The 13343-nt window shown below is 36.8% G+C and overlaps 1 protein-coding gene across 4 annotated transcripts; it reads right to left on the bottom strand.

Moving 5' to 3' along the window:
- Positions 1–1623: 1623 nt before the first annotated feature.
- Positions 1624–12132, bottom strand: LOC145463048 (transducin beta-like protein 2). 4 transcript variants are annotated; one of them, XM_081446754.1, is made up of 13 exons: positions 11655–12132; positions 9261–9312; positions 7888–7950; positions 7004–7039; positions 6064–6272; positions 5468–5554; positions 4910–4971; positions 4727–4800; positions 4049–4098; positions 3598–3792; positions 2631–2791; positions 2344–2375; positions 1624–2138 (listed from the first exon to the last, which is right to left on the bottom strand). In XM_081446754.1, exons 1-13 carry the CDS (start codon positions 11764–11766, stop codon positions 2105–2107), a joined length of 1167 nt encoding a protein of 388 aa, XP_081302880.1. In that variant the 5' UTR covers positions 11767–12132; the 3' UTR covers positions 1624–2104. The 4 variants fall into 4 exon arrangements, with proteins under 4 accessions (XP_081302880.1, XP_081302878.1, XP_081302881.1 ...); XM_081446752.1 differs by lacking the exon at positions 11655–12132 and adding an exon at positions 11086–11586; XM_081446755.1 differs by lacking the exon at positions 7004–7039 and having other exon boundaries at positions 11655–12119.
- Between the last annotated feature and the right edge of the window lie 1211 nt (positions 12133–13343).

Raw genomic sequence — 13343 nt, 5'->3', positions numbered from 1 at the left:
TTCCAGCTACATGAAGAATGTAATATCGGGGTGCTAATCCGCTGACCGGCGGTAGGGGGTCGTCGCCGTGAGCGGGGTATTTGAACCCAAAATTACAAAATAACACAAATGAATATTTCAGGAAATGAAGTAAACTCACTGAAAATTCAGCTTGTGAACAGTGAGAAGTGCCTAAAGAAATCTTGAACCAATTCCCGATTGGGTTTTGTTTTGCATCCGATGGGTGTAGGAAATGAGATATATGCACTTACTGCTTTGATCACCTGCAAGTTGCGAGTGTATTTAAACCTACAACCTGTTCAGTAAGCGTAAAAACCAAGCAAAGCTGTAGTGTGCTGCGCAATTTGAGCTTTCCGTCTTCTCGTTCCATAGGAAGACCTGGGAAGGGTGTGGAGGGCAGGGAGAACTTGCCGGGGAAGGGACGAATTTTTCAAAACAGGTAACTGCTCTGCAATATGGAATGGAAACTCACGTCTTACGTGCGCCTTCAAGACTTGATCCACACCATAAGCAGCATTTTGTTACTTAGGGCCTGTTTACGCGGAGGGAAGGTTACACTAGCAAGCGGGTTAACCCTAGCTGGAGGGCAAAAGATAGCCCGGGTTTACAAGAAAAATTTTACAGGTAGGGTAACCCTACGACAACTTACATGTAATGTGCGGTTACAGTCAAAGGGTCTGGAAACAATTAGAAAGTTAACCCGGGGAGGCGGGTTAACCCTACCTGGAGTATTTACAAGGGAAAAAGTTAACCCGTCTGCCAGGGTAACCCTAGCACGCAGATAGGATAACCCGCCTACCCAGGTAACCCTAGCTGTCTTGTAAACACGACGAAGAAAAAAAGAGGAAATGTGTGAGTGCTAGGGTAACCCGGCCGCTTGCTAGGGTAAGCTGCCTTCTAGTGTAACACTCTCTCCTTATAAAGAGGCCCTTATTGTTTTTTTAATATCTTGATTTCTGCGTCGATTCTACTCTGTTTCGATTCCGTATAACAATCCTGTGGGATAATGTTGTGAGGTTGACCGAACGCAAATGAGGGTACCGTAAACTTCCGGAATACCGTTACTTTCGGAATTAGCTACTTTTTGGAAAAAAAAAAAAAAATTCGAAAAAATGTACGGTTTGGAATAGTGAATAAGTGAAGTTCAATTATTTCTCTTCCATGCACCCCCGATCAAGACCATTACAGCTTATTTTGACCTCTCAGTTCAAGGTCTCACGGAAATAAATCCTCAAAAAATAATAGCACAAAGTTGGGTGAAAGAAGTGAGCCGGAACAAATAAAACAGATTCCCCATAATTCTAAGCGAACGAGACTCTGACGCTTATAAAAACAAACAGAAAGGTTCTTTAAACTTCATATCTAGTCTTCACAGTTTTCGTAGCACAGGAAAAATATGTATGCAAAGTATGGCTTTCTACGTGCTAATCTGTGTTAGGTTAAGGAAGTCTTATGGTAAAATGTGCAGCCGCCATCTTCTGCCGTATATACGGTGGATTGGGTTAGCACGGGTTGCACTTCTATTGCGAGATCTGATTGGTTCATTCGGGGACCTAAGCCTTTTTCTGATTATTTGGCTTTGGAAAGATGTTGATTACTGTAAAGTACTTGTTTAAACAACAGTAACTGATGACAATAACTTTATTGTTCTTAAAAAGCTCTTAAAATAGAAATCATAACGTAAAAGCTTTAGCAAATAAAACGCTGGGCCATTTCAAGATCACCCATATTGTTTTTCAAGTTAAGTTGCATTTATTGATACGCGAAGGGAGGACTCGAGTTTCATGAAAGGTAAAATAAAAGTTTCCTCCATCAGTTCGTTTCGTATCAATTTGTACATTTGATTCTTAATTCCGTTCATTTCTTCGTTGTTAACTGTACTCTGTATATTTGCATGCTGTGTTGAAGGTCTTTTTTTCTTCACTGTTCTGTTGTTGGTCGACATAAACACAAGCTTCGTCGTGGTCTACTGTCCCGCGTTAAAAACGTTTTTCTGTCTTCGATGTTGATAATTTTAAATATTTCTTGCGTCTTGTCCCTTTTGTTGATATTTTTTGTTTGAGAATTTAAATGTTGTTTGCTGGACAATAAATCGAATTCTTCTTTAGCCAATGAGGTTCAACTTGTCTAATGACGCTCTAAAAATTAAAAAGAAGAACGAATTAGCAGAGAGACAGCGAATGTTGAATGAAACGAACAGACAAACAGCTGAAAGGACAGCAGTAAATGAAAAAGAAAGTGAGAAAATATGCCCACATTAATGTTTATTGCAATTTAATTTGACATTGAACAAGAAAACGTAGCGAATATAGAACTATAGAACATGAAAAAAAACCACTCTACCTTGCTTCAAGAACCTGTTGTTCCAATCTCTCCTGTGTTAGGAAAAGATAAAAATTTAAATAACTAGTTTGTTTGTATAAAGAACACGCTATATACTCCCTGTACTGTATTATATTTCATTCACTGGAAAACCACTGTTTATATCTATTTACGCAAAGAATCCGCAAAATTTTCCTAAAAAGTCGTCTGAAATCTTCTACTCCGGTGTGAATTTAACATGCCGTTTCTCTACCCCAGCAAACCTCGCTTGTAAAATGCTCAGTAATCCAAATGTGCTGCAATTTTACCTTAACGTTTTCGTTTCTGGCACGGTTTATTCGCCCCTCTAGATCTTCAATCTGAACCTTGATCCCAGCCGCATTATGCCACACGCGGATTTGACGGTCCGCGCCTCCTGCGGTGGCCAGGTAACGAGAGCTTGGGTGCCACGCGATCGCTGTGATATCATCTGAAAGAAACAACAACAACAACAACAACAAATGTGTGTTGGCAGTGTCACGAGCAGTACTGATATGTTACTTTACTAGTCACCCTAAGTGAAGTTATTCTAATCACATCAAGGAAAATGTAAATTTTAAAAACTGATTTCTGGAGACAAAAACTTGCATGAGCTCAGAAGGTGTTTGTCTTTGATAATCAAAGTTCAGACAGTAATCTCTGTAATATAGAGGGCTAATAGAGTCGCTCAAAAGAAATAACCGAAAAAATGCTAAGAAAGGAAAGGATTAGGAGCTTAGTTAGCAAACTGAGGAGTTAAGATGATTTCCGCGGAACATTCGAGCAATAATGGCAAAAATCAAGTTACCAAAAAAACCTCAGAGCATGGCAATATTTTGAATACAGTTAAGAAGAACTTATCGAGACTTAAGCTCTCAAGCTGACCCCGCGAGAGAAAATTGAATTTGAAGTCATCCATATTTTTATAAAAACAGACATTTCACATCAGTTCAAAATACAGTAACGCTCGCTTTAAGCCGTCTTACAAGGTTTGAAACTAATTTTCCCGAGAATGCTTGAGAATCTAATCGCGGGGTCACTTACAGAAATGAATTAACGTGAGAAGTTTAGAACAGCATTCAAAACGTTACCGTACTATGAGCAGATTTTTGGTAAACAATTTTTGCACTTATTGCTCGAACTTTGAGCGGAATTCGTCTTAACCAAAACAAGTCAATTATGTGGCTGACAAGACAAGCAGTGCGAGATACCGGAAAAAAGGGAAGCCTGGTACCAGAACTATTTCATTTATATTACCTCCGTGTACTTCCTCTAGTAGTTCTTCTAAGTTCCCATTTTCTGTATTAAAAATTCCTACGGATCGTCCCATAGCTACAGCCGTGACGTAAGCATCCGGGGACATGCTGATGAGCATGTTGTTGTAAACGCCAAACGAAGCATCATAGATCCCTGTTATAAGTAGATGAGGGTCTTGCTTCTTGGTGTACTCCACTGAATAAGACAGAAATAGAAAATTGGTTTGAAACTACATTTTAAGCCACAATTACTTTAAAACCAAAACAAACAGTTCCCACAAGTGAGTCCCCCAGTTGAGGAAGGGGCCTGAAAAAAGGAAGAAGTGCAGCAAAGGGACACGAAGGGAAAAGAGAAGAAGGGACTTTTAGTGTGATGTTTCAACTCTCCCCCAAATATAACCCTCTCATTAGCTACATACAGCTCAAATCTCATTGTAGTAAAGAAAACTCACCATCAATGTCCCAAATTTTCCACGTTCCATCTTTTGATACAGTTGCCATCCTAATAAAAACAACAAAGGAAGTAAAGATGCAGGATGATTTTCACATCTTTTTCAACCAAAAACTTATACACCAGTGTAAACTTTAAAGAGCTGCCCACAGACTCCTCCAAAGTCCTTCATCAATGCTCTTAAACTGCTTGTAAGAAATTGCAGTTATCTAAAAGAAGGCACCAGTAAAATGCATAACACATTATTTACTGAAGGTTGATAATGCAAATTTTAAAACAACCATGTTGAGTAAAATTGTATTTGGGTAACCTGTGTGGCTGGTGGTTTATGTGGGCTTTTTCTATAGGCTCTCATGGTGCAGATAAACAGTGAAGGAAAAGCTGCGAGAAGAATGGTGAGAAGAGAGAGAGAGAGAGAGAGAGAGAGAGAGAGAGAGAGAGAGAGAGAGAGAGAGAGAGAGAGAGAGAGTGTTTCTCCCTCATTCTCTTCTCGCCATTTTTTTTTTTTTGCAGCTTTCTGCTTGTTTGGCACCACAAAACTCCATCAAAATAGCACCAAAACTGCCAGCTATGTAGGCTATATTTGGGAAGCTGACATTTAGAGTGACGCCATTTATCATGAAAGGAAATAGTAACTTACTTAGTCATGACTGAACAGTAGTACATCATTATCTAGTACCTTGTGGAGTCTGCTGAAAAACTAAAATGATAAACACCAGCAGTGTGGCCTTTCAACTCCATTGCTCTTGAAACCTGCAACAAGTAAAATAAATTATGCACTTCATAATAGATATACTGTAAGGAAATGTTATTAATGTAATTAAAAGGCTTGTAAACAGACATGTAATATGTAATATGTTACCTGCTTGAATTCATCAGACTTGGTGAACTCCACGGCCCAAAGTTTAACATCAGGGGTGAACCCTAAGAGAAATATTGGTACCTAATGATATGAACTGTACATGTAAAGGTACAGTAGTTACAGCTGACAAATGGCCAGTTTTCAATTGAGGTGTAAATGACAGGTGTGTCAAATGCTGATCAAATGTTCCCACCACTAAACCAGTCTAACCCTTAAGTAACCTGAAAGATTACCAGCTTAACCTAAGACCGAGATGTGCCAGCAGGGTTTAAGAACTGAAATATATTACACTCTCAAGAACAAGACACATTAGCAAACAGGTTTCACTACCCTAAAAAAGTACATTTATTTTATAAACTTCATTTACTTGATCACTTGTGAGTAGCCCTTGACTATTTGTCAGTGCAACATTTGACACAGTGCATGTAATAAAGTTTGCCAGCTGCTGGTTAATCAGTAAATTGCTAATCCAGTGACAGTTCTGAGAATTTGGTGATACATAACCAGAAATTGAATGCTCTGGAGAATTTAAGGTTGTTAAGATTTTAATGTTCCTACCTGCAGATGCAACAAATTTCCCACAAGGAGATATACTTGCAAAGCTGTTGTTCATCTGACGAGTGTCAATTATCGACAGTACTTCACCTACAACAGATAAACAGTGTCCAGTCATAGCCTCATCAATACAGACTCCAAAGTGAGAGAGGTGAGTGTTTTAATTTATTGTGGATTGATTTGCCTGTTAGAGTTAAAAATATGAGTTCTGGTTTCTCTGGGAGTGTTACTGAACTGTTTAGAATATTATCAATGTGTCTACATCATGGAGGCAGGCTTTTAGCCAGATGGGCATCCAGGCATCCTGTGGACGGCCGCTTATTAGAGAAAATTGTTTTATTTTTGATATGTTGCCTTATAAATTGTTCATTTGAGCAGGCCCTTATATAGCACATTTTGGACACCCACTCTTCAAATCCTGGCTAAAAGCCTTCATGGAGGTGTCTGTGTGGAGGGTTGAACTGGCCAAATTTGTTAGAGGCAACAACAGCAGCTCTTGAAGGTTGTGTCCAGTTTGAGTTTAAAATGGATAGAGGTTACCAAAGATCTTTACTTTCATTTTAGACCCCTCTTCCCAACAGTTAGCAGCTAAAGCATACCCTTTAAATTCCACAAGATTATCGTTGTATCACTGGAACATGACATAATGAACTTGCCACTGGATGCCACAGCAATGTTGATGATCTCTGCCGAATGTTTGACAGGAAAATCAAATTCACCAGTAATGGAAGCTCCAGATCCATCCTTTTTCTTGTTCACTTTAAATACTCGGATTGTGTTGCCATTAGCCAAAGCTGTAATAAATGCCCTGAAACACAGTAAATTACGTTCTACAATCAGCATTAAAATCAATGCTACATGGATGGAGATGACAGGGGATTTACTCGAATAGAAAAAACGAGGAGGAACCTCATTTGCCCTTCTAACAAGTTGAGTGCTAAAAAGAGTACAGAACTTCTAATGATAGGCAACGGCATGGTATCTTTAAGTCTGTGTCCAGCTGTTTCAGATAGGATTAGGAGCTTTTTTGTCAGGATAATTTAGAGTTGAAGTCCTGATGCCAAAATGAGACTATTTTTTTGTTTTTGATTTGAACAATTTTTTATACCTAGTTTTCGCTAATCTCAAAGAGCCAGCTTTACAAGTGGCAATGTTTCCACTCTAATTTAAATTATTTTGGGGATAAAATATAAAATTTTTTTGTATCTTTGTTGATTTTTATGATTAAGGTTATTATTTTATTTAAATGCCTTTTAAAATCAGGACAAACATAAAAAGAATGTGCATGACTTAGTAAAGAGAATTAACACATCAATCTTGGGTTAGCAAAGAAAGAGTTACTTATAAATTAGGTTTACAAAGTATTATGTAGCAAAGGGCCTTCTTAGAAACTTAGACAAAATCAAATTTAATCAGATATACTAATTTTTTAATAATAATTATATGAACATTCAGATTTATCATTTTTTTCTTGTTTAAAGTACATTGTTACATATTATATCTCCATGCACTTTTAGGTTTAGTTGCATTTCAACAAACCTGAAGCGAACTGGTTGTTGTTGCTTAGTATCTTCACTGTCGGCAAAACAGTAGGACAAGAAAGAACGATTTAAGAAGTTAAAACAGCTCAAGTTTAATCATTGTTTAATGGAAATGACATATAAAAGTGATTCAAATTAATTAAAAAAATCATTATTCAGGGACAAAAGTTAAATTTAAAGTTCTTAATCAGAAATGCCAGATGTGACATGGGATGATACAATGAAATGGATGACATTGCCACAATAATGAAAACAAAAAATGTGATATATTAATTAGTAAATTTTGTGCTGAGGATATAAAATGATTTCAATGGAGAAGAGTGGAAAAAAGAAACTAGGAAATTAAAAATTAATAGGAAAATGACAAAATGGTGAGATTATTAGCTTTAGAAAGTGTCAAAAAGCAATAATGTACATGAAATTAATGCTAGATGACATTCAATAGATGATAAACAGTATTATGTTTTTAAATCTAAAATTAATGATTTTCTAATTTCTCAAGGACAACATGTATCCAATACGGCAGCCATGCATGGTTAACATTATGATAATAATATAACAGCAACGTAGCTTTCCAGCCTATTAGCTTAACTCAAAATGCAGACATCTCACTGATCTGGTCTCGAAATGCTTTGGATGTAAAATATCATCCAAATTCCCTGCAGTAAAGGGCACATCCTTGGAAAAAAACCCAAGCTCACCCTGATGAGCCTACATTATACACCAGTAAGTGAAGGGCTTTTTTTTTACAGGCTTCCAGGATTGATGTTTAAAACAGTTTATAAGCTTCATGGGAATTTTATCTCCTGACACCTGACTTAAAGCTGCAGTTGTGGCTGTATATGATAACAGATCTGTCAAAATACTGACAAGTGTTCTTACCTTGTATCAGGGCTGAAGTTGACCTTTGTTCCATGATCAAAATCGACATTTGCTCTTACATATCTAACGGTAAAATATAAGAAAATCAAACGATAAAATCAGTCACTGATGTCACTCTAACCATTTTTTTCAAAGAACTCTTGATATCTTTTTCTTTTTTTGTCTAATGGATCTGTCTTGAAGTTCTCCTGTATCAGCATTTTATCACTGTCTAAATGTTCTGAGAATTTGCTATTCTACATTATTTTATTTCCTTGGCTTAAGATGCCAGTGTGTAAAATGTTTTGTGCAAGAGAACCACAAAGGAGTACAACTAGTCCAAGGGTACAATAATCAACCCACTGAGTCTGAGAACCTTTGCCCTCTGTAAACATGAGGTCAACATCTGGCCACTCTTTAAAGGAAAGGAAGGACTGTTATTTTAAAATATTGTTCAGCTCTTATGAGTGCATTTTCATGCCTGTGGCTTAAAGTTTTTGTTCCCTGTTTTTCAGCAAAGGTAATACATCAGACTAGCCTTCCAGAGGACATCACCTTGTGCCACTGGCATTTGAAGGGGTGGAGAATGGTAAATGCCAGACTTTGCAAGACGACGAGATTAGCATTTTTCTTTGCGAGCCCAAGACATTTTGATTTCTTCAATTGCGAGACCGAGACTTTAAAGTGTTTTAAATGCGAACTCAAGATGTTCAGGTTCTAAGATGTTGTGATGCCATTTAACTTTACTGAAAAAAAAAATAAACAAATCGGTACTTCGCGACTTTCTTAGCCTTGACAAAAATCGAGACCGCAAGAGAGCTCTGGGAGAAAAATCAAGACTGCGAGACACACATAACTGCTAAAAAATGCGACTGCGAGACCCGTGAAATTCAGTGAAAATTTTGCGAGACCCTTGGTTTTTGGAGGACCATTTGCCACCCCTATTTGAATAAAAACTAAACATCAATGTATCATGCTATTAATTTTTGATGATTGTATTTTTTCTAGATTTCACTGATTCAAACATTTTCACATCTGATGGTGATTTACATTTGAGACATATTGCACTAATTTCACTCCAGTGGTGGGTATTTGTAGTGCATGCCCACTGCAACAATATAAGATAAAAGATAATGAACAAAGACAACAGACTCTTTACATTTGATTATTTTTCAAGTTTGAACAATACTTCTAAAATGAGGCAGCCACTTTCTTTTCATAATGTTGTGTATCCAAAGTGACTCGTCAAGTGGTGAATGGGGGAACAGTGAGGTCTGAAATGAGTAGACACAGGAAGGAAAAACAATAAACTGCAATTTCCATTCATTCAGGGGACCTGCAGAAAAGACTGACTGCTCACAGACTACAGTAAATAAATCCACAACATAACTTACTTATGTTCTTTCTCTTTGAAATCTTTTACACTCCATAGTCTTACTGTCCTGTCTGAAATACACATAAATAAATAATTTAAGTTCAAGTATTATTCTTTTTTCATTCACTACATTAATTTTGTGGTCCAAGTAGGATGTAAATGTGAAAGTTACAAGCTGGGTAAGGCTGATTGAAGGGCAAAATACAAGATTCTTTTAGTTTCTGTAGTCAGTAGAAGGCCTTCTTTTCTCTTCTAACATATTTTGGGAGTGATCTGGAAAAATGTAATTAGTGTATGCTACTCATGAATGATAAATTAATTATAGAGTCCTAAAGTGATGACGTCACAAAAACAAAATTTTTGAAATTATGGGATATGATGTCATATTCTTATAGAGGATCCTAAAAGATGCCCTCATCCCAAAAATTAGCTCTGAATTGCAATTCCCGATAGAGATATAAGGGATCAAAGTTTGATAGCATCCCATACAAACCCTTCAACTGACTCAAAATTAGAGAGATTTATATGGGGCAGTAGCAAATTTTCATCCTTTATATTTCGGCTGGGAATTACAATTAAGAGGTAATTTTTGGCAAGGACCCTTTTCTAAGGACCCTCTATTCGAAAATGGTGCCAAATCCCATAATTTCTCAAATTTGTTCTTTTGTGACGTCACAATTTAGGACTCTATTTTAAAAAAAAAAAAAAATACACAGAGATTTTTTGAAGTGATCATACGCTGATTTTAAGTGTACAAAATTATGAGGAAATATTTTTTTCAAACACAGTGTAGTTAAGTCCTGATCTGAATGCAAAGTATTTGGCCAACATAGCAATTCAAGAAAATATTTTTGTTTTGCCACGCAGATGGTGATCAGCTTCATAAAGTATCCATAAAGTAATAAACATTATTTTGTAATGTGTGGTTGCCAATTATACCCATGAGCTGATCAAATCAATCAAAATGACATATGAGACAAAGGAAGTCCCACAAATGGTATGCCAGCCATGAAAGTTCATCTTCAGGTTTCCAATTCAAGAACCAAAGAATTTTAAAACTTGTTAAGCCAGGTTGCTTTCTTTAAATAAATCTGTGAAATGAATTTTGAAGATGTATGTTTTAAAATAATAGTTAATTATTTAACTTAATTAAGCTTGCATTTATCTCCCTTGCCAATTAAGATGTATTTTGAAATCAACAAATTGAAGAGAAACTCATTTTGGGACAACTTTGAAAAATATCATGGAAAAGAACATTTCTCTGGCCTTTCCCTTGAAAAAAACTTTTTGAGAAACTAGACCTGAGTAACAATGGTATTGAAAATAAACCAAAAAACCTATGTTACACAATGAGACTATAAAAAAATTAATTTACATTATGAACCCAAACTTCAGAACATGTTTGTGTACTTCATCCTGTGTATATTAAAAATGAATATGCCACTTGATACTTCCAGCCTCACACTTATCAACAAAACAATGCTTAATAAGATAAGCTACAAATTGACTAACTCAATTTTCTGGATTGTTGAGTTTGTATGTGAGGGGGATTCCACCGGGGAAAGATTCAAGTAGTTGTGACAAGTATTAATCCTTTACCAAAACAGACTTGAAAATCTACGACTCAAATGCAATAAAATTTCACAAATTTGCGCTAACGAATTGTATAAATAATAAATTGTTTACGTAAAAATACGTTTTAGATAAACGTCTAAATAAAAAATAACAAGCTTAATGCCCTCCTTCACGTGATATATCCTCTGTGTACGTGGACACATCTCTAAGCATGCAAGCGGCTACATTATAAAAGAAAACTTATTGAATTTATATTTCTTTGTGACAACCTTGCGAAGTTGAGGCCATGTATTTTCCATTCAAACTAAACTCCAAATCGAAAACATCTCCTGTGTGGCCTTTCAGAATAGCAAACTGTCTTCGATGATTCTTCACTGGCGCGTTCCCTCGTTTGCCTTTCGTAGTCTTTGCTTTGTCTTTTCTCTCTCCGCTGATCGCCTGTTTTTCTTCCAATTCACTTTTAACAGTCTCAGAACTGTCATCCTTTCTCTGTTTACTCTTGAAGCCGATAAACAGAATAACTACTAACACAGCAGCAGCAATTAAAGAGGTTGCTATGATTGTCCCAAGAGTGGCGACCTCGACGCCCGCCATGTTTCCTAACGATTACAGCACATGTATGGGAGCCTCGTTTTCACTTCACGCTTTTTTTTTTTCGCGCTTTTTCACGCGCGCAAAACGCTGCATAAGCTCGATTCATACAGTACTACTCTTCAAAGCAACGTTTTTTTAACGAACACAATTTTTCGATTAAATGAGATAAACCTTTGTAAAGATTCTATATTTTTAGCGGCGGAAAAAAAAAAACAATGATTTGCGTAGCATTGAATTAGCTCACCTGAAGAACTTGACATTATGTATTTTCCATTACTGCTGAATTCAACTCCTTCTACAAAAGCATCATGTCCTGACAAGGAGGCAGCCTGTAGCGGATGGGTAACGCTAGGCATGCTAGTTCCTGTTACTTGAATTTTTATACTGGTCCTTCGCACGACGCCTGTATCCCCGCTTGCAGCCAGGACTAAATACTAGGTGGAACTATAGCAACCTTCTCAAGACATGAAATAAAACGGACCTGCGCTAGCTACTGGAATTTATACAAACTCATAAATTGACGTTCGTTTTAACTTGAGCAGTTGAAGTTCTAGTTCCGTAATTCAGCGTAAAGTAGCGTGGCGTTGAAATTATGAATTTAAAACAGCCAGATAGCAGGTTGTGTGAAAGCTTTATACCCTGGCATTCGGCCAATGTCGGCTGCGCTAGTTTGTGTGTTATAAGGCGCGCGCGCAGTTGTAGGTGTGCTTACAAATTGCCACCAGTTATTTTGCGCAACCAACAAGCTAATTATGGATAAAGCAGATGCGTGGGTCGCAGGCTGCTGAGTGGAAAATCAAATCAAATTAATTATTTAGTCTCGTGTGGCCATGGTTAACGATAACAGCAAATAAAATGGACTCTGCAACTATTATGTGCTCTCAAGCAGACACTATCCATCAAGCAAAATGATATTACGAGATTTCGGTTATTGGGTTACCAAAAGAAGTTTATGGAAAGCGTCTTAACATGCAAATTTTCGGTTCAGTTTCTAGATGGTTTTGAGAATTTTAAACGTTTAACGCGGAAATCAGCGCGTCGGATTTGATGAAACTGCCTGAAAACATCATTGATTCAACTAACACAAGCTTATTTTATTTGTCTGGTATTCAATGCGTTTAATTAGGATTGCATGTTATAGCCTTTACAGTCTGTAAAAAGGATATTGCCGTGTGATATATTGAAAAGGGTACTCTCTTACTTTGAGCTACTTAAGTGTGGCACGTGCCTTGAGAATTAGTAACACAAGATAAAACTATTACTAGTCGCCAAACAAGGCTCGCACAATAACAGTATATCGTACAAATATCATTAGTTTGTTTCTTTGCAGTATTGGATCTCTCCCGCTGAGAATTTTAAATGGAAACAAAAACTCGTCTTAATAGATTTTAAGTTTTTTAGTGGATCTTCAGTGGCACCAAACAAGTTTATTTTGCATACAACGTTGAAGTTTTTTAAAAACATTTCAAGTCTAGCTATTGAGTGAATTTCACTGATTAATAGAAAAATGAACAAAAAAAATTGCTTTTGGTTGTATATCACAAATCATGATTCAATTTTCACTTCGGCTTGCATTGATCAATGGTTCTCGGTTTTGAAATCAAAGAATCTCCTCTTGTTACAAAAATCAATAAAAGGTTTGCGCGTCAGATTGAAAAAACGTTTATAGGTCTATTGTTACTGAGTATGAACACTGAATTAGTATGCAGGCTTTCACCTGTCTTGTCTAGTCAAGTATGGTATTTGCTTTCCCTCGACTTGGCTTGAGCTAGCTGTTAGTAAGGAGAGTTCTATTTATCCATGAAGTTTCTTAGTTAGTCAAAGTCGAGATCCCCAGGTTTAATAATGAAAAAATGACCCCATGTACACACCTCGATACAAGCACCGAACTCAGATTAACGGCTCCGAGCGATTCCTTTGCATTTCAGGTTAT

Source organism: Orbicella franksi, chromosome 12 (genome assembly GCF_964199315.1).
Source record: "Orbicella franksi chromosome 12, jaOrbFran1.1, whole genome shotgun sequence".
Taxonomy (NCBI): Eukaryota; Metazoa; Cnidaria; class Anthozoa; order Scleractinia; family Merulinidae; genus Orbicella; species Orbicella franksi.
Note: the sequence above shows the minus strand (reverse complement) of the source record. Positions and strands in the feature narration are given on the sequence as shown.

Excerpts from the sequence above, each read along its gene's own strand:
- LOC145463048 (XM_081446752.1), bottom strand. The coding sequence starts at position 11,410 with ATGGCGGGCGTCGAGGTCGCCACTCTTGGGACAATCATAGCAACCTCT. Across the intron at positions 7,951-9,260 it reads TTCAAAGAGAAAGAACATAA|ATATGTAAGAGCAAATGTCG; the intron begins GTAAGTTATGTT and ends TTTTACCGTTAG. Across the intron at positions 2,792-3,597 it reads ACTAGAGGAAGTACACGGAG|ATGATATCACAGCGATCGCG; the intron begins GTAATATAAATG and ends TGTTTCTTTCAG.